The sequence below is a fragment of the Lithobates pipiens genome, unplaced genomic scaffold, assembly GCF_037356315.1.
Source record: "Lithobates pipiens isolate NorthernLeopardFrog02 unplaced genomic scaffold, aLitPip1_a1.2 Scaffold_3, whole genome shotgun sequence".
Lineage (NCBI taxonomy): Eukaryota > Metazoa > Chordata > Amphibia > Anura > Ranidae > Lithobates > Lithobates pipiens.
In genome coordinates, this window is record NW_027507790.1 from 100,954,197 (window position 1) to 100,978,456 (window position 24,260).

At 39.9% G+C, this 24,260-nt stretch overlaps 1 protein-coding gene across 2 annotated transcripts in view; it reads left to right on the forward strand.

Annotated features, from left to right (window-relative positions):
* The first annotated feature begins 291 nt into the window (after positions 1-291).
* Positions 292-24,260, forward strand: part of LOC143940586 (synergin gamma-like) — a 73,880-nt gene continuing 49,911 nt past the window's right edge. Inside the window, exons 1-6 of one of the 2 annotated variants that reach the window (XM_077462102.1) lie at positions 294-563; positions 5,875-5,925; positions 6,986-7,082; positions 8,074-8,234; positions 12,585-12,692; positions 17,598-17,715. In XM_077462102.1, coding sequence (XP_077318228.1) covers positions 426-563; positions 5,875-5,925; positions 6,986-7,082; positions 8,074-8,234; positions 12,585-12,692; positions 17,598-17,715 — 673 coding nt within the window. In that variant the 5' untranslated portion in view covers positions 294-425. Of the gene's footprint in view, positions 564-5,874; positions 5,926-6,985; positions 7,083-8,073; positions 8,235-12,584; positions 12,693-17,597; positions 17,716-24,260 lie in introns of both variants that reach the window. The other variant, XM_077462103.1, reaches the window with a different exon arrangement.

Below are 24,260 nucleotides of genomic sequence, written 5' to 3' on the forward strand. Positions count from 1 at the left end.
TCGGTTTCAGGAAATGTTGGTCTTTGCTTTAATTATTCCTCCATCTATTGTAAACATAAATGCATGTCAGACACATCTGAAAAGCCCAATTATATGAGACCTAAATAATAAAAGTATTAATTGATGGTAATAGTAAGGCTGTATCTGAACTGTGTAGGCGACAATAATAGTAAGAGTCAGGAGGGGGCTGAGCAAGTTTTCAATCCATTCGTAGTCTGTTCTATTAGCATCTGCACTGCAAGTGAATTCCCTAGACGTTCAAATAAACGTCACAGTCCTACCTAATGACCTGGGTGGGCCCCGTCAGGTAACGTGTCACCCAGCCTCCAACATGGCCACTCCCTGGAAACTTGCTCCAAGTCTCACTTTTCAACTTTGTTTAAGTATAACAGAGCTGCAATGGGGCCTTTCAGCCTGTTAGAAGCATGACTTTTATCATACAAGGCACAGCGTGTGATTACATTTTTGGGGTTTCCTGCTCTATTTCCTTCTCCTTGTCATCTCTATTACAAGTCTGCAAGGCAGGACAGGACCGAACAGCTATGGCTATTGAACCTTCCCTGGTAAGGATCTTTAATATTTCCATACAGCCTGGTCAGTAAGGGCTTATGCATGAGGCTATATACAAAATATGACAACTAGAGTGCAAGATCTTACCGGCAGAACTTGGCAGGAAGATCCTGTGTAAAAATTGCTCTATACTGTGTGCATGTAATGCTTGAGCAATATTTACAATCGTATTGTACATTGTATGTGGCCCTGTTTACAGGATACAAGTGGATTCTCAATGAAGCCACCTGGCTTCCTTCCATTTCTAGTACGCAGGTGGCCTCTAAATGACGTTACTTAAGCCCCATACACATGGGCCAAATATCGGGCGGTTCAATAGAAACCAGCCGGCGTTCGGTCCGTGCGTGCGGTAGCTGCTCCGACAAAAGCTGGCCGAATATCTGGCTTCTGTCAAAGGGGCATAACCGAAAAAGGTCTGCCAATCGGCGCACTCAGACCAGTGTGTTCTGGCTAGGGTTGCCACCTCATCCCTTTAAAACCGAACACATATGAATTACACAGGATGTGTGGCTGATTAAGGTGGTAATTAAACTCACTTGGTGCCTTATCTGCATTAAATTAGCCTCAGAACCTGTGTAATTCATATGTGTTCGGGTTTAAAGGGATGAGGTGGCAACCCCAGTTCTGGCGGAGGGGCATTCCCCCTGTCAGAACACAATAGCTCAATGGGGAGATTGCTGTACTAACATCAGATTATTAGTACATGCTTTCCTCCCGAGTTCTTCCTTTTTTTTTTTCATTCGGACCGCTGGGTTGAACAAAAAAAACCCTGATATTGTGTACTGGGACAGATTTGCAATAAAGCCACACAACGTCCTTCTGTTGCTAGGATGCAGGAAGCTCCAATAGAGTTAATTTGTGCTGTACCTTGTACGCATTTAAACATGATCACAAACATTTACATGCATACACATGAACTACTGGCCACGGATCTGTATATACTGTAACTTTACTAATCTTTACTCAACTGTGTGCATGGGCCCATAAAAAACTATACAGCTGCGGTCAAAAATAATTATGGTAATGCTGCTTTTATAAGGCTGTCTACATGAGACCTAAAAAAGCTAAAGCTGGGCCAGCTGTGGCATATGATCTGACATTTTATGCGATATGTACACACACCTTACCTTATGTGCACATACTTAAGACAAAGGTTTTGTCAGGGCTAGGTATACAAGTACAATCTCTGCCTGCCAGCTCACCAGTGGCAGCCTGTAATGCAGGGGCGCAATCCCCCCTATCCATGCATCCGGTACCCTAATCTACATGCGGGGCACCAGACACATGGATTTCAACAGGGTTTTTTTTGTTTTGTTTTTTAAGCATATGATTAGAGATAAAGGCTCTAATAGGCTTCAAAAAAAAAAAGTGGGCTTGGGGTGCAGTGAGCCCATCCAGTTGTGTGAAAATAGCGAATGAGTATTCGCTATTGTCACACTGATTCTCCTCCCAGCCAATCAGGAAGGGGTCTTGAGACCCGTTTCTTGATTGGCTGAAAGGAGAAGCGGTCCTATTGGCGTAGGAGGAGGGAGGAGATGCACAACCACAGTGGTGCTGAAGAGGAGATACAGCCATCACCCGGAGTAAAGCGCTGCAAGTGCAGGCCTGGTAACCAACCTGGGGGGGGTGTTGTGCGTGTGATGGGGACCTGATCGACTGACTGGGGGGTGGCTGTGGGTGCATTGTTTGCCGCCCCCCCCACTAAATATACCACCAGCCGCCACTGCAGCTTACCATACTTTGGGCACTTGATATATTGGCAGCAGAGCATATACAGTTATTTTTAAAACTAATAAATAATAAAGACACAGAAACAACAGGGATGGAAGTGGTCTTGTAAATGATTAGATTCCATTTTTGATAACAGTAGAAGAATGTTTATAAGACTTCATGCACACTGCTTTGCAAACTCTCCTAGAAGTCTTTCCTACTGGAAGCAGCGTATTGGCAGAAAAAACGCCTGCCGATTGTAAAAGTGTCTACAAACCTTTACACGCATTTACAGGCATCAAACACTTGGTCGCTAAAAAAATTCATCCGCAAGAATAATAATTTTTATACACCTTTAAAGCAGGAGTGTCAAACTCAATTCATCATGGACCACATCAGCATTAGGCCTCATGCACACTGGACGTTAAAATAACGTTCTAAAAATGTCAGTAGCTTTGCAGTGAGTTTTTCAACTTTTTTGCAATAACGTTTTTTAGCGTTTTTCCACATTAGCTTTTTTTAAATTTATTTTTACAATGGATCAAAAACGTTAAACGCTAGTGAGTGACGTTTTTGAGCATTTATCGACATTTATCAGCATTTTTACGGCTGAAAAAAGTCTCTCAGAACCCACTAGTTTTGGGTTTTTTTTACTGCTCAAAAACGTCACTGCCCAAAACTGCTGAAAACAGCCTATGTGTGCACGGACACATAGGATAACATGATGGAGAGTTTAATGACTGTAGAAAAAAAACGTCTACTGCCAAAAACAGCTGCTGTAAAAACATCCAGTGTGCATGAGGCCTAATAGTGGCCCTCAAAGGGCCGGTTGTATTTGTAAGGCTATATGAATGTATCTAGTCTTATATTAAATAATTGCCTCTGCATTCGATTATTACTGGTTTTAGTAATAACAGACTGTGAAGGGCAAGTGCAGACCAGCATGAAGCCCACCCACACTCCTGTAGCAGATGATGCAAGTCTGAAATGGAGAGTTGCACATTGTTGGTATCATCCACAAGAAATTTTATTGGAGACTGCTCAGACAGAACATGGTTCTGTCAAAGCTTTTGGTCTGCGCAGTCTCCAATAAAATTTCTCATGGATGATAACAGTGGTGTGTGACCCTCCTTTTCAATTGGCATAAATGTGTATTCTTCTCATAATAATTATAAGCAGATGTCCAGGGTCCCCCCCCCCCCCCCCATACCTTGTGCTGCTGCCGCCGGGCAGAAGCTAGGGGGCCAAGCTGGCAAGCAGAAAAGTGTAAGGTCTGGAGGAGGTCCAGAGGAGGGCTGGAGTCAGCTACCAGAGTCTGCTGAATACCGAGACCAGGGGAGGCAGAAAGGAGAGGTGCTGCGGCTGCACAGAGAGGCGCAGGATCTGTAGGAGTTCTGTCCTCCACTCTGCTGCTGATTGCTGAGAAAAGGTGTGGGTGGGGGAGATATGAGGGGGGAGCCACAGCTGTAAGAGAGGTGTGAGGGCCACATGAAATCGCCTGGTGCTTGACACGTGTGCCTTAAAGTGAAAGAAAATATATATTACTTTTTGTAGTTCAGATATCACCACAATTTTTTTTTTTTAAATAAAATTCTTATCCCCTGCACTTCCTATAATTGGGTGGCATGACCTGTAGGGAGGAGCAGTGTTGTCACCCTTCTATGTATGCTCCCAAAAGAACTATAAATGGACATGCCTATGCTCAGTATGTGGACACAACCAGCAACAGCTCGAATCCGACTACTTTATCGGCCAGCCCACCAGCCCCTTGATTGACAGCAAACCCCAGAAGGTGATGTGTCTGCCGCTAATGTAACTAAATCACTGCATATTGCTGTACATGGGTACAATCAGAGACAGGTACTATAGCCCACATCTGGAAACTATCTTTTGCAAATGGTTTAGTGGTACTTTAAAAGAAACTGGGCAGCACAGCGGTGTAGTGGATAGTACTTTCACCTAGCAACAAAAGGGTCGCTGGATCGAATCCCAACCACGACACTACCTGCCTGGAGAACCCCTGTGCCTGCGTAGGTTTCCTCTGGGTACTATGGTACACTGTTTACTCCGGTAGGTTAATTAGATCCTGTCTAAATTGGCCCTAGTATGAATGAATATGAGTTAGGGAACTTAGATTGTAAGCTCCTTGAGGGTAGGAAATGTACAAAGTATATGTAAAGCGCTGCGTAAATTGGCTTTCATTGGGGTGTATTCAGGGGTCAAGTCCTGGGGAAAAAAGTGTGGGAACTCATCCAAGATTCATCCATCCCTCTCCAGGATTCTGGGTGGGGATGGAGATACATCATGGAGAGGGATGGATAATTCTGGGTGGGGATGAGGATGATGGAGTTGCATTGTGAAAAGGGATGAGAATGACTCTGGGTGGGGATAGAGAGTTACATAGTGAAGAGGCTCTCCACAATGTAACTGTCAACATTTCCACAGTTCAGACATGATGCAGGAGATGGTCAGAGACCGAGGACATGATGCAGGAGATGGTCAGAGACTGCAGACATACTACAGGAGATGGTCAGATACTGCAGACATGATAGAAGAAGAGGGGCTGGAAAGTACTGGGGGGTCTGGAGAGTACCAGGGATTAGGTACAGGGGGGCAGAGATCACTGGGGGATCTGAAAAGCATGGGAGGGGCAGCAAAAGAAGCGTCCATGTGGATAGGAGGAGTGATGGGGGCAGCAACATATTGAGGAATTGATCTTTCCATATTCCTCCTGCAGCCTCTGCATGCCTGCAAGAGGGAGAGGTGGAGAAGCGAGCATTCAGCAGTTGCAGGAGGAATATGGAAAGATCAATTCCTCTATATGCCACTGCCCCCGCCCCTCCACCTATCCAGGCAGACATGGAGGCCGCTGCATCGGTGAGCACTCACTTTTTTCCTGGTCTGACAGGCAGCAACAGGCAATGGGATTGGGATCCATCGCAGCTCCTTCACAGTTATAGGACACAGCTGGGTACTTTCCGCTCCCCGCCCCGCCTACTAAACTGAATAGGTGGGGTGAGCGGTATGGGCTAAAGGCCTGAAGGAGCAGCCTAGCTGCTTTCCCCACATGGACGCGCTGGCCTGCCACCCCCTCCCATAATCTGTGGCACCCCACTGATTGCATCCCTCCTGCAGGACGCGGCTCCTAACAGGAACGGTGCTCCTGCTGCGGAAAAAGTACAGGAACGCCGCTCCCATGCATTCCCACAGGACTCGACCCTGGGTGTATTAATTTTTTGCAACATGGTTTTTGAGTGAATTTGTTAGGAAAAATACTTTTTGTTATGTGTGCAAATTTAACAAATCTTGGTTGCAATCAATGGCCCGCATTTGTGGGAGTATTTTGTAGTATAGTGTCCCATAGAAAATGTTGATTCTGAAAGGAAAGTAAAGGATTTCTGACAAATCTGTTGGCGTGTACTCATTTATGCAGAGCACTGTAAATTACACAATTCAGGGTTTTTTGTGGGGGATGGGGAGAAATGTGGTTAACTTTGGTATCTTTGTCTTGTGTAGACCTTGTCCTAGCACTGCTTACCAAAATTTTATTGCAATTACTTCTTGAAATGCTCTTCAGTTTTAATTTTGTTTCAGTTAGACGCCTGCACCTTTCAACTAAAGACATGTTTAAAGAACATTCACAAGGTAATACATTCAGAAAGAATCATGGGATTGCACTCTGCACATTTTCCCCCCATCTCCAAACACAATAAACAAATAATGAACGCCACACTCAAATATTGGCATAAATTGGCCGCTCCACTTTTATTGTTCTAAATCAAATCAAATTATCATTCTCAAAATTGTTTAGCCTTATTGACTCAAGCAAATTGCATTGCATCAACAAGTCCCCCTTACATGCAAGGTGACATACCACCTAAAGTGCATGCTTTGGGAGGAAAGGTTGGTTGGATATCTCTTCTTATCTGGACCTTTGACTGGCAGCCAGAACTCTAGGACAGTGGGCCCTTTATATAATGAGCCCCACTGCTTTCAGAACATTCCACCAACTCTCATTGGCCCATTCCTACCTGCCCTCAGGTAAGCAGGGATATTTAAAGAGCCATTGTCCCTTTAAATTACATTGTATATTATAATCCAATCTAACCAGTTTAAACACCTGGGGAATAGCAGAGGAAACCCTGTGAAGGTGTGCCTAAAATAATTGTGCCTCCCTTTTATACTTTAATTGCAGGAAAACTTCAGTTACAGAAATATATTGCTAGGTATGAATGTAATATTAAGTTACATTTTTCTTTACCGCAGTGAATTGCTTTTCAGAGTGTGAGCCAATAGGCAATTTTCAATGGAACATCAACAATTGTACACATTTGAAATATACTATTGTATAGCATTTTACTGATTAAAACAGATTATTTGAGTCCATGGTCCATATAAGCAAACAGTTATATATATGTTTATAACTGTTTGCGTATATGGACCATTGACTAATCTGTTTTAATCAGTACAATGCTATACAATAGTATATTACAAATCTGTACAACTGTGAAACTGTTGATGTTCCATTGAAAATTGCCAATTGACTCACGCTTTGAAAAGCAATTCACTGCGGTAAAGAAAAATGTAACCTAATATTACATTCATACCTTGCAATATTTGTGTAACTGAAGTTTACAATGCCAAAGTTTTGTGTTGAATAATGTGGTATTTTAATAATAAGTATTCTTTTCTTCTCAACATAAAGGTGATTCAGAAAGCTAATGAAATTTTGTGTGGTATCAGCCAGCCCTCGGTATGCAGTGAAGTACTGATGTCCTCCCGGGGAGCAGAATATATCTCAGGTGTGTTTCTGTATTCTATTCAGCATCTTGTTCATAGAAGTACTATAGCTCTAAGATTTGAAAGTCCAAAAATTTTTAAATCTGAAAAAAAGAAAGAGAAAATCAGTTTAATTAATAACTAACTATTAAATTAACGAGTATGAATTTATCCGAAGCTACGAATTATCTGAAATAACGAATGCCTCATCTAAACAAATGGAACGGAACAAATTAATAATAAAGAATTAATAATAAATAATAATAATAAAATGGTTTTATTATTATTAGATCGTTGCGTTCCCTTTGGTTAGATGAGGCATTCGTTATTTCAGATAATTCGTAACTTCAGATAAATTTGTACTCGTTACGTTCACTAACAGACAAATTTGAAAGGGAATTCCAATACCAATAATTTAATAGTTATTATTTAGAATTAAACAGATTTTCTTTCTTTTTTTCTGATTTTCGAATTTCAGAAAATTCGGAATTTCGAAAATACGAAATTCGAAAATCTAAAATTGGAAAATTCGTAATTTCGGAAACTCATAATTTCGCAAATTTAGAAATTTAGAAATTTCGGGAAATGGAAAAATTCGGAATTAACTAATTTGTCAAAATTTGTTAAAAAACTAATTTGGAACTAAACGAATTGCACATGTCTAAATGGTACCGGTGCCAAGACTAAATGACTAAGACTAAAGTTGTTACTATGTATCAGCAATCACCAGCTCAGCACAGGACACGGATGACAGCAATCACTGTATTATGAGTAATTACTACAGTGATTCTCTGCTACCACAGCGGATCTACAGTTGTGGTGTATGCATACCTGCATTGGTCCAGATGGCAGGTGGTTTGTGAGGAGCTTAATCACTACATTAAATAACGGAATCATGTTGCAGATCCCACTTTTTTTGTCTCTTCTCTGATTTTGCACAAAAAAAAGAAGAAAGATGGAATAAATAAAGTTGATCAGTACAACACCCAAGTGAGTGTGTTTTGCCTATTGCAGATGTGATTGAGGTGTACAGAGTATCAAAAAGAATGGAAGGAGGAATGAAATCATTCAGTATTGATTGTGAGAGGTTACAGCTTGTCCTAAGGGATATTGAATTAGCGTGGAATAATTTACAGGCCTTTCTGTCCATGTGTCCCAGCGTACTGCAGAAACTGGTAAGTACCAGCCACGTTTTATACTTTTGGCAGCCTAAATGGGATTTTCAGTTATCTGTCTTCTGATACGCTTACATTTACTACAGTTCTACTGTAACCATTAAGAGGCCCCTTATCCTGTTTTTTATTTACATTGTTTGGATTGTTAATCTATGTTAATGTATGCATCGCAAACTAGCACATTATGTTAAACTTAACTGCAAACGAAGCCCTCTACCAATACGTTGTCACCGCTGGAGGCCACATCCATCCTCACCCGTCTTCCTTTCCGGGTCCACGGGTGATTGGCAGGAGCCACGTGACATCACTCAGGCACATGCATGTGGGAGCTGCCTGTCATGGCACAGGGCTCCGAAGGAGCGGCATGGGTGGCCGTTCCTTCAGAGTACATGTGCCGATGATGTCATCAGCTGCACATACAGTAAATATTATATATATTATAATAAATTAAATAAATAATAATAATAATAATAATAATAAAGTAAATAAAGGGTGCATGTTTAGACGATCTTTACAGTGCCTATAGGTAAACCTTACTTATATGTACAATCTATCCACTTTAAAGTCTGTCCCTATCCAATATGATACATTTGTACAATGCTGTATAATCTTATTACAAAAGGAACAAAATAAGCAGGTGATAGTTGGGGTTTGACAATGTAGCTCCTAGTTCCAGTAGAACTGGGAAGCTAAAGTATGGGAGGACCCAATAGATTAGTATTAGAGAAGTCCATGTGTCATTCCAAATGGCAAGTCTAATTTTAAGCTTTCAATAAAAAACAAAAAAAAAACAGGAGCTGATTGCTTATTTATGGATTTCAGCCATTTTTATTCACAGAACTCATTTATAATGTACTGGACAGTTATGCACCCAAAAATACTGGTCTACAGCACACACATCATCTAAAATAGTGGTTCTCAACCTCAGTCTTCAAGTACCCTGAACGGGCCATGTTTTGGGAACTTCCCTAAAATAGCTCTTATCAATACCATGTCATTGATATTGATTTAAAGCAGCTGTGCAAAGTAAAGGAAAACCTGAAAACATGGTTGTTGGGGATACTTGAGGACTGAGGTTGAGAACCACTGATCTAAAACACACATACTAGGGCCAATTTGGACAGGGACCAATTAACCTACCAGCCTGTCTTTGGGGTATGAGAGGAAACCAGAGCACCTGGGGGAAACCCGCATAGGGAGAACATGCAAACTCCAGGCAGGTAGTGTGCTAAGAATAAAAAACATACTTTTTGCACATGATTGAAAGATGGAGGTCAGCAAAGCTTCACGTCATTAGACTCCACACGCATGTGCCTGTAAACACAAGTCAAAGCGTTTACAGACGTATACCTGCGTTTTGTCAATATAGTCCTATGGGCAGAACTGCGCACCAGCTGGGTGTCTGAGTGCTGCAAATACAGGCGTAACATATGCTGTATGCCCATTTTCCTGTATTTATGTCTGTGTGCATGAGTACAAGTCAGCTTTCTACACTGCCAGAAAGAGTTGAAATTGGTGCAAACATTGTACTGCTGCAACCTGGTGCTTATAGGTCTCTTTAAAAATACACAGCCTGTCTTTCACACAGAAATATATTACATACTGGGCTGGTGATGTAATAGGATGCAGGGCGTTCGAATGCCAGGTTCAGCAGTACATATATAGTCTTGGGTGCACATACAATGGATATAAAAATTCTACACACCTGTTAGAATATCTGTCTGGTTTCTGTGATGTAAAAAAATTAGACAAAGATAAATAATTTCAGAACTTTTTTTCATCTTTAACGTGACCTATAAACTGTACAGCTCAATTGAAAAAGAAACTGAAATCTTCTCTGGGGGGGGGAATAGGAGTCAGGACACACCTGCCAACATTTAAAGTGCCTCTGATTAACCCCAAATAAAGTTTAGCTGTTCTAGTAGGTTCTTCCTGACATTTTCTTAGTCGCATCCTACAGCAAAAGCCATGTTCCACAGAGAGCTTCCAAGGCATCAGATGGATCTCATAGTTAAAAGTTATCAGTCAGGAGAAGGGTACAAAAGAATTTCCAAGGCATTAGATATACAATGGAACACAGTGAAGACAGTCATCATCAAGTGGAGAAAATATGGCACAACAGTGACATTACCAAGAACTCGACGTCCCTCCAAAATTGATGAAAAGAAAATTGGTCAGGGAGGCTGCCAAGAGGCCTACAGCAACATTAAAGGAGCTGCAGGAATATCTGGCAAGTACTGGCTGTGTGGTATATGTGACAACAATCTCCTGTATTCTTCATATGGGCTATGGGATAGCGTGGCAAGATGGAAGCCCTTTTTTTACGAAGAAAAACATCCAAGCCTGACTAAATTTTGCAAAAACACATCTGACGTCTCCCAAAAGAATATGGGAAAATGTGTTGTGGTCTGATGAAACCAAGGTTGAACTTTTTGGCCATAATTCCAAAAGATATGTTTGGTGCAAAAACAACACTGCACATCACTAAAAGAACACCATACCCATAGTGAAGCATGGTGGTGGCAGCATCACATCATGCTTTGGGGCTGTTTTTTCTTCAGCTGAAACAGGGGCCTTAGTCAAGGTAGAGGGAATTATGAACAGTTCCAAATACCAGTCAATGTTGGCTCAAAACCTTCAAGCTTATGCTAGAAAGCTGAAAATGAAGAGAAACTTCATCTTTCATCTTGACTTCATCTTTCAGCATGACAACGACTGAATGACTTCACCAGAAGAAGATTAAAGTTTTGGAATGGCCCAGTCAGAACCCAGACCTGAATCCAATTGAAAATCTGTGGGGTGATCTGAAGAGGGCTGTACACAGGAGATGCCCTTGCAATCTGACAGATTTGGAGAATTTTTGCAAAGAGTGGGTAAATATTGCTAAGTCAAGATGTGCCATGCTGATAGACTCTGTTCTGAAATTATTTATCTTTATCTAATTTTTTTACATCACAGAAACCTGCCATTTTAACAGGGGTGTGTGGACTTTTTGTATCTACTGTATATAAGGCAAACATCGCAACCCTGGAAACTACCCAGTCTCATGCGCTCAAGTGTTCATTACCAAGCCAAACTCTTGCTAGTATATTGTACTATAGTATTACAGACTTGTTACAGTTATTAGACAGCCAGGTTAGCTTGATCCGTATAGCAACTAATATAAGGCTAAATGATCATACATATATGGGCCACAATGAAGGTGGTTTGAGTTTGGTTTCCTGGCTGATAGAGAGCTGACAATATTTCAAATACTAGTTTTGTGACTCCCGATAACCTTACTGATTAGAATTTGCCACAGAAATAATAATTTACCAGTTAGCAATCTCATACAGTATGTATGATAGGATCATTTTCAAAGGTATCAATCTTATCAGGAGTCTGAGGCTGTTCTCATCTGCATCATGTATAGATCAGCAGAGGGCTACTTACGATCAAATTATTTTTATATATATATTACACACACACACACACACACACACACACACACACACACACACACACACACACACACACACACACACACACACACACACACACACACACACACACACACATATATATACACCCACTTCAAATCATTCTCTGCAGCTATTACCTATTGTACCACCACCCCCTCCCTTTAGAATGTAAGCTCTACGAGCAGGGTCCTCCTATACCTTTTTGTATTGTACTGTAATTGTGTTGTCCCCCCCTATACTTTGTAAAGTGCTGCGTAAACTGCTGCCGCTATAAAAATCGTGTATAATAATAATTGTGTGTGTGTATGTGTGTGTATGTATGCATGTATGTGTGTGTATGTATGTATGTGTGTATATATATATATATATATATATATATATATATATATATATATATATATATATATATATATATATATACACACACACACACACACGTATATGTGTGTGTATAATATATATATATATATATATATATATATATATATATATACACATACATACCTTTTTTTTTTTTTTTTTTTTTTTTTTACTAGAAAAAGTTGTGGTTTTTCAAAAATTACTTATGATGTTCTGCATTTTAAATACAAATTTTGCTCAGCGTAGTTCTTTCATTTGGAATGAAGAATAGCATGTCATAAGAAAAATTGCATTAATTAATAATCAGAATTATGTAAGGCACTTACTCATAGCAACAGATCAAAAGCTGTCTTTCAATGATCTTGTTACAGCACATTGATTGTACAATGTACTTATTTGCTGTGCCTTACTGCTGATTGTTGCTGTGTTGCCCAACGTTTCACTTATGATTTTTACATAAGGTGTTATAATAACTTTTATTATCACTGCAAATATTTAAGTTTTCCACATTTAATTATCACCTTGACAGCCTGCCCCATCAGCCTTTGATTATGAGGCTAAAGAAATGACATCTGACTCAAGGCTTTGCCTTCAGAGGTGCTGCGGTGTATGCCTGCTGGAGAGACTGGACCAACAGGTGAGCAATCAAGAATTACGCGTTTTCTGTGCATAAGAAAGGAAAATCTTTTTGTGACCCACTGTTTTCCTTCAGATAAAAAGAAAGCAAACATAACACCCACCGTTGATTTCGGGAGTGTACAGTACAGATTTGTACATCACTTTGCAAAAGAATGTTTTGTCATCTCCACTTCATTACTTTCTACAGTACAGTAAATACAAGAGGACATGGCCTACACTAGACATAAAACACAATTTGGTTGAACTGGATGGATTTGTGTCTTTTTCCAGTCTGACTAACTATGTAACAATAACTTATAAATAAGACCTTTACAGAAATAGATACAAACTATACTGTGATATAATTTCCTGAACTTCGACTTGGGGACTGTCCAATATATGAAAATCTTTGCTTTAAAAGTAAATATGTATTAAATGGTAAGTAAAATTTTTCTTATTTATCTAGTTTAAAAGTGTAAAGGAAATACTATGTTGCTTCTGAAAAAAAAAAATATATATATATTAATTGCCTGCTTGCAATCTCATTAACCACTTGAAGACTGTGCTTTTAATAAAATAAACTTCTCTCCCACATGTAAAAATCTGTATTTTTTCACTAGAAAATTGCTTAGAGCCCCCAAACATTATTTATTTTTATATATATATATATATATATATATATATATATATATATATATATATATATATATATATATATATATATATATATATATATATATATATATAATATATTTTATTTTTGTAGCAGGAGCCCTAGAGTATAAAATGGTGGTTGTTGCAATTTTGTATGTCACACGGTATTTGCGCAGTCGTTTTTTAAACACAATTTTATAGGGAAAAAATACACTTTAACAAGTCTTAATGCAAAAAAACACAACATATAACCCGATTTTTTGATAAGCCATAAAAGATGGTGTTACGCTGAATAAATAGATATCCAACATGTCATGCTTTAAAATTTCTCACGCTTACAAAATGGCGACAAACTATGGTCTTAAATCTCCATTAGGAGACATTTTAAATATTTTTACAGGTTACCAGTTTTCAGTTACAAAGGAGGTTTAGAGCTAGAGTTATTGCTTTCACTATAACAATTGTGGCGATACCTCCATATTTTTTCTTTTTTTTTTATATTGAATTTTTTTTATTTTTACACTGTCCTTTAAATTTAGTTTTTTATAAAAAAAAATGTTGCTGTCAAAAGAAATGTAAACATCCCTTATGATAGCAATAAAAGCTTGACAGGTCCTCTTTATGGAGACATCTGGGGTCTATAGGACCCCAGATCTCTCCTATACCCTTGAAAGGATGAGATTTAAAAAAAAAAAAAAAAAATGATCTCATGCTTTCTAGAAAAAAAATGCCTGTTTACATTTTCCCTATCCGGAAGTGACAAAATGCTTGTTGCTTCCAGTCTCATAGACCATACAGATGGTCTCCTACTCCCAATGGTCTCCATTGGCTAATTAGCTTCTTGATCACTTTTACGGTGTAGGGCTTCTCCGGCAGAAAAAAAACAAAAAACGGGGTTATGGCTGACAGCTGCAACCATGGCCCCAATATACCCACTTGAACACAATGATGTACTTGACTGTGCGCAAGTGTTTAAGAAAGAACATGGACATCATATATCTACTGTGATATAGATATATATGAATATTTATATATATATATATATATATATATATATATATATATATATATATATATATATATATATATATATATATATATATATATATATATATATATATATATATATATATATATTATTCATAACCATAATAGGAAGAACAAATACTGTATGTACCGAGCTCAAATTTCCAATTATTTAGGAAGAGTATTTCTTTTACAGGTAGCAGCCAGGGGGAGAAAAAAAAAAACAGAAACAAAAAACTATAAACAAACTACTAAATGATATATCTAGCCTAGAAGAAGCACACAAAAAAAATTCCCAAAGATTTAAAAATACTTTAACAACCTCAGAATAGAACTAAGATGCGCTTTAATAGCAGACTATGATAAATACCTAAAAAGAGTAAAACTAAACCATTATTCCCAGTCTAATAAAGCTAGCAAATTAATTATGCCAATGAGAAAATAATAATACAATATCTAGAATAACTTATCATACAACTGATAAAACTCATTATAATCCCCAAGAAATAGCAGACTCGTTCTCAGATTACTACAAATCATTATATAACCTTCAGGAAGACAAAAATGCTTTGCGACCTATAACTGATTTCTTAAACTGAGTAAACTTACCAAAAATGTATCCCATCACCGCTTCCAGACCAGCCACCACAGTTTTACTGCGGCAGGCTGGCTCCCCTGTGCGAAATCACATTACTGTACGGGGGGTACGGATAGCAGGCGTGCAAGCTGCACAGCGGGGGTGCTGATGCTCCTGCCCGATGGTCGCGATGACCGCTGTCCACGGAGACACAGAACAGGGACAAGTGTGTGTTCTGACAGAAGTGACAGATCGTATGTTCCTATTAGCTAGGAACCACGATCTGTCACTTGCTGTAGTTAGTCCCTCCCACTTCAGTTAGAATCGCCTCCCAGGGAACACAGTTAACCCCTTCACCGCTCCTAGTGTTAACCCCTTCCCCGCCAGTGACATTTTTACAGTAATCAATGCACTGATCACTGTATTAATGCCAATGGTTCCAAAAATGTTTCAAAATTGTCCGATGTGTCCTCCGCAATAATGTCGCAGTCATGATAAAAAGCGCAGATCGCCGCTATTACTAGTAAAAAAAAAATGCTAGAAATCTATCCCCTATTTTGTAGACGATATAACATGATATATGCACAAACCAATCAATATATGCTGCTTGATTTTTTTTTTTTTTTTTTTTACCAAAAATATATAGAAGAATACCTAAGGTTCAAAACTGAGGAAAAAAATTGTTCTTTATATATTTTTGGGGGATATTTATTATAGTAAAAAAAATGTTTTTTTTTCAAAATTGTCGCTCCTTTTCTGTTTATAGCGAAAAAAATAAAACCTGCAGAGGCAATCAAATAGCACCAAAAGAAAGCTCTATTTGTGGGGAAAAAGAGGACATCAATTTTGTTTGGGTACAACGTCGCACGACCGCGCAATTGTCAGTTAAAGCGACGCAGTGCCAAATCGCAAAAAGTGCTCTGGTCAGGAAGGGGGTAAATTCTTCCGGGCGTGAAGTGGTTAAACAACTCGATGAACCAATATCACGAGATGAAATTCTTAAAGTCATCAAGTGCCTACCCAAAAATAAAGCCGGGAAGTTATGGATTATCTGCAGAATACTATAGAGCCTGTGAGGATATCTTAGCCCCACACCTAAATAAACTGTTTAACCAAGTAGCAAATACCAGTCAATTCCCCAAGGAGATGTTAGAAGCAATAATAAATTACAATACCAAAACCAGGGAAAGATCCCACACCCCCCCCCCCCCCCCCCCCTATCATTACTAAATACAGACTTGAAAATGTATGCAAAAATCGTGGCCAATAGATTACTAAAAATAATATCTTATCTCATAAACCCCGACCAAGTAGGATTCGTTAAGGGAAGACAGGCACCAGATGGTACGAGGAGAATGTTAAACCTGATTAATCAGATAGACAATGACCGAATGCCTTCTGTTTTCTTGGCTCTTGATGTCGAGAAGCCATTCGACAGCATGCACTGGGAACTTATTTCCAAATCACTAACAAAATTTGGATTTAAAGTATTTTTACACTCAGCTATCATGTCACTCTACATACAACCCTCAGGCATAATCTCAGGAAGATGCAATATTACTAATGGGACTAGACAAGGGTGCCCTTTATCCCCCCTTATTTTCTCATTGGCAAGCTTGGATGGACCACCCTAGTGCTTCTAAAGCCCCATACACACTATCAGATTGTCTGCTGATTTTTTCCTTCAGGTTTACCAAAACCATGTAGTACAAGGGCCTGCCTGATTGCATACACATTGAAACCCCTAAGGTTTGACCTCATATTATATGGTTTTGGTAAATCTGATGGAAATAATCAGCAGACAATCTGATAGTGTGTATGGGGCTTAATTATCGAAAGAACTGTAACTTGTAAAAAAAAAAAAAAAAAAAAAAATAAAAAATGTACCCTCCATTCCAAATTAAAATTTAGGAGTAAATTATCTTTTCCATATTGAACGTAACAGCTTAATAACTGATCTCCGCTTACAGTTTTAACCCAGTTGGGCTAAGTGAGACCTGATATTTTAAGCTTGATATCATCTTGTTACTTCTATACCTTTTTGTTAAATTACCTTTTGGATGTACGTATTTTTTAAGGTATGCTAATAAGAAACTATGTTGGTATATTGTTTACTGTCATGAGCGTATGCTCTTGCTGTTGAAGAAATAAATAAATTAAAAGTTAAAGTTCATTTATTTAGCTCACTTATAATCAAAATTTTGATATTCACTTTTAGGATGCCTTATATCACCTACTCCAAACCTTCTGTCATTCCTCCCTCAAAAGTTTATCACTTGTTCACTACAATTCCAAACCTCTGTTACCTGTAAAATATCCTCCTAATACTTCCTCCTTTTTGAGATCACTGTCATTCATAAGACATCCTCATATTTTCTCTTCCAAACCTCTCACCTTTCACACATCCTTGTCTCTCCTGCAAACCTCTGTCACTCATCATACATTCTGGTTCCTCCTCCAATTTGTTGTCACTCATCATGCATTCTAATCCTACCTCCTCCAAACCTTTATCACTCATAACTTAACTTTATTCCTCCTCCCTCAATCTTTTGTCACACAACAGATACTGTTTTATTCCTGCTTCAGTAATGTTGTATACCCCTCTTGCTTAGGCTATATTTTTATAATACTGTAAATAATAGGACTTTTGATTTTTCCTTTTTCCAGGCCTCACCTGAACCCATAGGGAACATGTTGCAGTTTGGGGAACGCTCCTATCACCCAAGCTGTGCCAACTTTTGGCTGCACTGCGTGGACTCCAGCCTGCCTGTATTGTCTTGTCGAAGTAACTGTTCAGCTTGTGTTAAACTAAAAGAAGAGATAAAGTGACCTCACAAAGTTTTAGAACTGGACAAAGGCCAGCTTATTTATTTTATTGTGTTACACATTTTAAAAAAAATGGAGGTTGAGTCAGACACCACCATGGAAAACACAAATATGAAGATGTGGATGTAACTCTCGGGGAACATACACCAAACTTAGCATTGTTTACAGTATCCAGTGCAATGTTACACTTTAATACAAACTTTGAACTTTTGAATATTTTATTTGGAAATTATTCAGAATTGAAGATTCAAATTTACAACGGACACTCCCTTTTAGTTCAAGCCATCATACCATTCCTTCTATTACTGCCAGCATGATCTGAAATTTGATCAGAAGCTACCATTTTGGAAGTCTTATGATGTGTGGCCAGTGCTTTGCAGTGATAAAAACGAATTAACAATTTGATGTAAAAGGAAATATGTGTAGGTATTCTATATTCTTTTAGACATGGATAAGAACATAAGGTTAAAGAAAACCAGTGATGATTGGGAATATATAAGAATATAAATATTTGGTCTTAAATTATAACCCCAATTCTAAAAAAGTTCAAAAAAAGTTGGGAAGATGTAAAATCTACATAAAATCAGAATGCAATGATTCGTAAATCTTAAAACCCCATATTTTATTCACAATAGAAAATAAGAAACTTCAAGTATTTAAGCTGAGAAAATGTACAGTTTAAGAAAAAAAATAAGGTAATTTTGACCTTAAATAAAGTTGTGACAGAGCAAAAAAAAGCTGGCAAAGTACAACCCTAAATTCCCAAAAAGTTGGGACAGGACCATGTTTACCACAGTGCATCTTCTCTTCTTTTTTAACAACAGTCTGGGAACTGAGAATACCAGCTGCTGGAGTTTTGGGAGAGGAATGCTATCCCATTCTTGCATGAGCATATATTGCTCTAAAATCTGGATATATCCTTCAGCAATGATGGTGCCTTTCCAGATGTGCAAGCTGCCCATTCCATAAGCATTACTGCACCCCCATACCATCAGAGATGCCGCATTGACTGTAATCCATATATTATAAATCTCAAAGTTGGTATCCATAGCAAGGGCTACAATCAGTTACTTCCAGGCATTTGAAAGGCTTTGAGTGACAAGTCCAATTGATAATCATTAGGCTTCACACCTACCTCTTCTCTCAAATATCTGCTTATTTTCCATCGTCCAAGGTAAACAATAAAGCAGGCTATGCAGGGCTCAAATTTAGCAGGAATCGGCTGAAATTTAAAGCCAAGGGTGGCCATATTAGCATCACCCAGCTAATAAACCTACCAGCATGCCTTTGGAGTATGGGAGGAAGCCCACGCAGGCACAGGGAAAAGATACAAATGTGGTTGGGTTTCAAACCAATGCCCCTAGTGCTGTTAGACAAAAGTGCTAACCACTTACCCACTGTTCTTTCATTTCAGTTAACACCCAATGCCAGCAGCACGTCAGGCAGTTGAAATAGCATTAACTGTCAGACTTCACATAACCTCTTGGCGCTTACTAGCTGAAGTTACAGGCACATAGAAAGTAAGTGTAAAATGTGGAAATATGGGCAAAATCAAAAATGATAGACTGTATATGATACGGTCTATCATTAGCTTAGCCTTCCTGCGTGTTAAAGTTTTCTTACATGCAAGACCTCATTCACAACAGCTGTGTTAGAAAGCAGCTGCTGGTGTGCGCTGTTAGGAACGGGGTGCCAATGATCTGAAAACAGCACATTGCACTCTAACCTATTCAGTTCTGCTCACCACAGTGGTGTTGCAATTTAGTGTACTGGATCAAAATGCACCCCGGTGAAAAAAAGTACTGCATGCCATAGTTTTTTTTTCCAGCACACACCATTGTATGAACTGACCTAACCAAATTGTCTTGTCTATACCTTGGGACTGCACTGACAAAGGCTGTCCAGAGCACTCCAATGCACCTGATAAAAACAGCCTAATACTGCTTGCAGATCTGGTATTTTTTCCTTTTCTTTTAACAGGGTGACAACGCTGCTAGTTCTGTAGTGAAATTGCATAGCAGGATTGTAACCTTGTGGCTGGACTTGCAAAGCTAAAAGCCTGTGGATATTGAGTTTTAAATGGACTATAAAGTACAAATTTATGTTTAGGTTGACTTACGTTGACTTTAAATATTTCCATTACTAACTGATAAGGCTGTTGTGTGTGTGCTATACTATACCACAATAATATCATCTACATACAATATGCAGTACTATGTTCTTGATGCTTCAGTCGTTCGTGAAAAGCTTTGTATTTTTATCAGTAAATACAAGGCTTCCTCCAAATGGCCGAGATGCATTCAGTCGGACTTGATTTGGTTCTGCCAGCAGACAGAAAGTTACCCTTCCTGCTGTCAGAACACAGAGGCACTTACTACTTGTATGTAGATGATGCTACTACAGTATAGTATAGTGCACACAGCTGTTTTGAACAGAGCAGTTTTGAAATGGTTAAAACCTCTGTAAAATGTTCTTTTGCTAACCGTGTTCCACTGTGGACATCTTCCTGGAAAAAATGTCATTCGAGGTGCAGAAGGAAGTGAGAGGGAACTACACTCTTAGACAGCTGACACTGGAACAGTTGTCCCTATGGGAATATTAACCTTCTCCCCTGTTCCAGTGACAACTGTAGTTTTGGTTTTCCATTGCCTGCCAGGAGTGTGGCCAGACTTGCTTTCAGATGCTGTATGTGATGGGAGTTTTTTTTGGAGGAAGGGGGAGCAGCCACGATTCAGCCAACTCCTCAAAGCCACTTTGAAGAAGTCTGTCAAGAATAGCGGAGGAGGGCACAAGAGTGATGTTGGCTTCAAAATGGCTGCTCTGTGCCTGAGAGTGGGAAGGTGACACAGGCTTTGCAAGACAATCACATCATTTGTGTGCTTTGGCTGGATTGGTCAGCCACTGCTGTGTGCAGCCCTTCCATAGCTTTGGCTTACAGAAGCTGCTTGAGGGTGTCCATTCCCCTACTGATTCATTGCTGCCTCTGCCTATTTTGTTATATTTGCAGGTGTATCCTTAAATTGGTTTGATGGTACCTGCATAGTTTCAGGGCAAGTGGCAATTGGTGGCATGGCACCAGAGACCTTTTTAGCTGTTTGTAAAAGTGGCATTATTTTTACTCATGCACAATGTAAGGGACCATTTTTTTCAACTGACCGCCAATGTATGGGGCATTCTTTCTCCAACTGACCATAAATGTAAAGGGTCACTTCTTCAATTACCCCTTTTACTAAACACTAATATTAGGAGGCATTTCTCCATTGACCATCAATGTCAAGGAATCTATTTCAATTTCTTTTCTCCTTATTAATTATTTTAATTCTGTAAATATTAGCGCACATTTTTTTTTTTATCAAATGGAGCAGGAGTAGGGCATTAAATTGTCCCTTTGAGTGTCCAATACTGTAAGTATGGCACATTTTATATTATTTTATTATTATATTTACAGCATGCTGGATTTGCTAACGTGAACTGCAGGTCATTTTATCCACTTAAGTGCCATGCCATGCCATTTCTGGCACTTTTTGTTTACAGATAACAATCAGTATTTTTTTGCTTGAAAATGTCTAAGCCCTTGTACACACAGTCGGAGATTCCGACAACCAAATCCGTCTGAGTAATTCCGATGGATTAATTCCGGAAGAGGTCTGGAAGTGATGTTGCATACATGCGGTCGGACTAAGTTGTTGGGAAATTCGATTGTACATAACGTGATGACGTTATTTCGTTACGACGGGACTACGTTCAGGCTAGTAGCCAAAAGCTTTGGCCTAGGAATTTGATCTGCGCATGCGTGGCACTTTGTCCGTCAGAGTAGGCTACACATGATCGGAGTATGTCCGATAGGAGCATTTTGTCTGAAAATTTTACCGGCAAGTTGAAAAAGTTGGTCCGTCGACATACCGACGGAAACAGTCCGATGCAGACCACACATAGTCGGAATATCCGACAAAACGGTCCGATAGGAAACATTCCGACGGAATCTCTGACCGTGTGTACAAGGGCTTAGAACCCCCAAACATTATATATTCTTTTAAACCAGAGGCTCTAGAGAATACATTGGTGGGTAAAAATACACATAACCCAATTTTTTGTAAAATTTAAAAGATATTACACCAAGTAAATAAATACCAAACATGTCATGCTTTAAAATTACGCACGCCCACGAAACGGCGACAAAAGATGGAAATTTTACTATTCATAGGCGACGCTTTAAAAGCCTTTACAGGTTACCACTTTAGATTTACAGAGAAGTTCCAGGGGTAGAATTACTGCTCATGATTTGACGTTCACTGTGATAAATCATATGTGTGGGAACGTGCGGGATTGACGAGTGCGTTCACCTTAGTGCATGAACACGGGGGGAGGGGCATTTTAACCACTTGAGATCCGCGCTATAGCCAAATGACGGCTACAGCGCGGATCTCCTTTTCCGGGACGACGTCAATAGACGTAGTCCCGTGTATGAGCGGCCTGCGCGCCCCCTGAGGGGCACGCGCGGCGCGCTCTGTGATCGGCGAGTCCATGAGACTCGCCTGATCACTGATCCGTGCAAGGGGTCGATCCCGACCCCTTATCACGTGATCAGCTGTCAGCCAATGACAGCTGATCATGTGATATAACGGAGCCGGTAATCGGCTAGTATTCCTCCGCGCGCTGACAGCGCGAGGAGAAAAAAAAAAGCCGATCACCGGCGGCCATGATCGGGACATCAGTCCCGATCACGGCCAGCAATGCAAGCGCCCACCTGCCTCCTGCCAGTGCCCACCTGCCCCCTGCAGTGCCACCCTAATTAAAAGTAAGTGCCCCCCGTCAGTGCCACCCAGCAGTGCCCACAGTGCCACCCAGCAGTGCCACCCACAGTGCCACCCACAGTGCCCACAATCTGCCTCAAAGGTGCTGCACCCCAGTGCCGCCCATCAATGCCCAGCAGTGCCGCTCATCAGTGCCCAGCAGTGCCGCCCATCAGTGCCCAGCAGTGCCACCTATCAGAGCCACCTATCAGTGCCACCTATCAGTGCCCATCAGTCCCATCTATCAGTGGTACCTATCAGTGCCCATCCGTGCCACCCATCCGTGCCATCTTATCTGTGCCCATCTTTGCCCATCAGTGCCGCCTTATCTGTGCCCATCGGTGCCGCCTTATCTGTGCCTATTAGTGCCGCCTTAACTATGCCTATCAGTGCCCACCAGTGCAGCCTATCAGTGCCCACCAATGCAGCCCATCAGTGCCCACCAAAGCAGCCTATCAGTGCCGCCTAATCAGCGCACTTCAATGAAGGAGAAAAATGACCCATTTGCAAAATTTTAGAACAAATTATTAAAACATGATTTTTTTTTTTTTTGCATCTTTTTTTGTTTGTTTAGCAAAAAATAAAACTCCAAGCTGTAACTAAATACCACCAAAAGAAAGCTCTATTTGTGGGAAAAAAATGATAAAAATTTCATTTGGGTACAGTGTTGTATGCCCGCGCAATTGTCATTCAAAGTGCATCAGCGCTGAAAGCTGAAAATTGGTCTGGGACTGAGGGGGGTTTAAGTGCCCAGTAAGCAAGTGGTTAAAAACAAATTTAATTATTATTATTTTTTTTTTTAAACTGTTGATTTAATTTTTATTTTTTTGATCTTTTATTTTTTTTGAGAACAGTGCCAATAACATCTATATAAACTGATAAGTGAATACCGCTATGGAGACCTGATCAAAGCTGATCCTGGCTTGTTCAGGTGTCTGGCCAGCTGGCGGACATGCTGGCTTGTTGCTCGGGTCTCCCAGGGGGGCAGGAGGGCCCAAGCAAGCCACGAGCCACACACCGGCTCCAAAAATAGTTACCGGGATGATGCTTGCAGCTACAAGCATCAACCCGGTACAACCACTTGAACGCTAGAGATTTACTGGTACGTCGATTGACGCCAAGTGTTTTTTATTGGCAAGTGGTTTTCTTATTAGCAGAGGTCCCTGAGACTTAAAAATTATTTTAAGAGCGCCTATTTGAAAAAAAAAAAACTGTGAAAGGCTGCTATAGAATGTCAGTTGAGAGACAGATCTGAATTTGCTGAGGCTGCTGAGATCACAGCAGCAGTCTTAGGGCTCATGGATATTTACACAAGGGAGGATTTTACAGGTAAATATGCATAAAATGTTACATTTACAGATTATTTTGGGAATATTTCTGCTAAAATGAATAGTCTGGTGTCAAGTTCTCTTTAAAGAGAAGCTCCAGGCTCCCCCCACCCCCCAAAAAAAAAAAATGAAGTCAGCAGCTACAAATACTGCTGCTGACTTTAAATATTAGGGCACCTAACCTGTCCAGGAATCCAGTGGTGTCCACACCTGAGCAGACTTTTCAATCGCTATTGTGAATGGCCTGGCTGCTGGATAGCGAACTTCCAGCTCAGTTTGCTGGGGGGGACAAGCAGAGCTTCCCTTTTGGGTGGAGTTCTGCTTTAACCTCTACTGTCCACTATACAGCCATACCACTGCTTAATAAAAAAAATAAAAAAAGC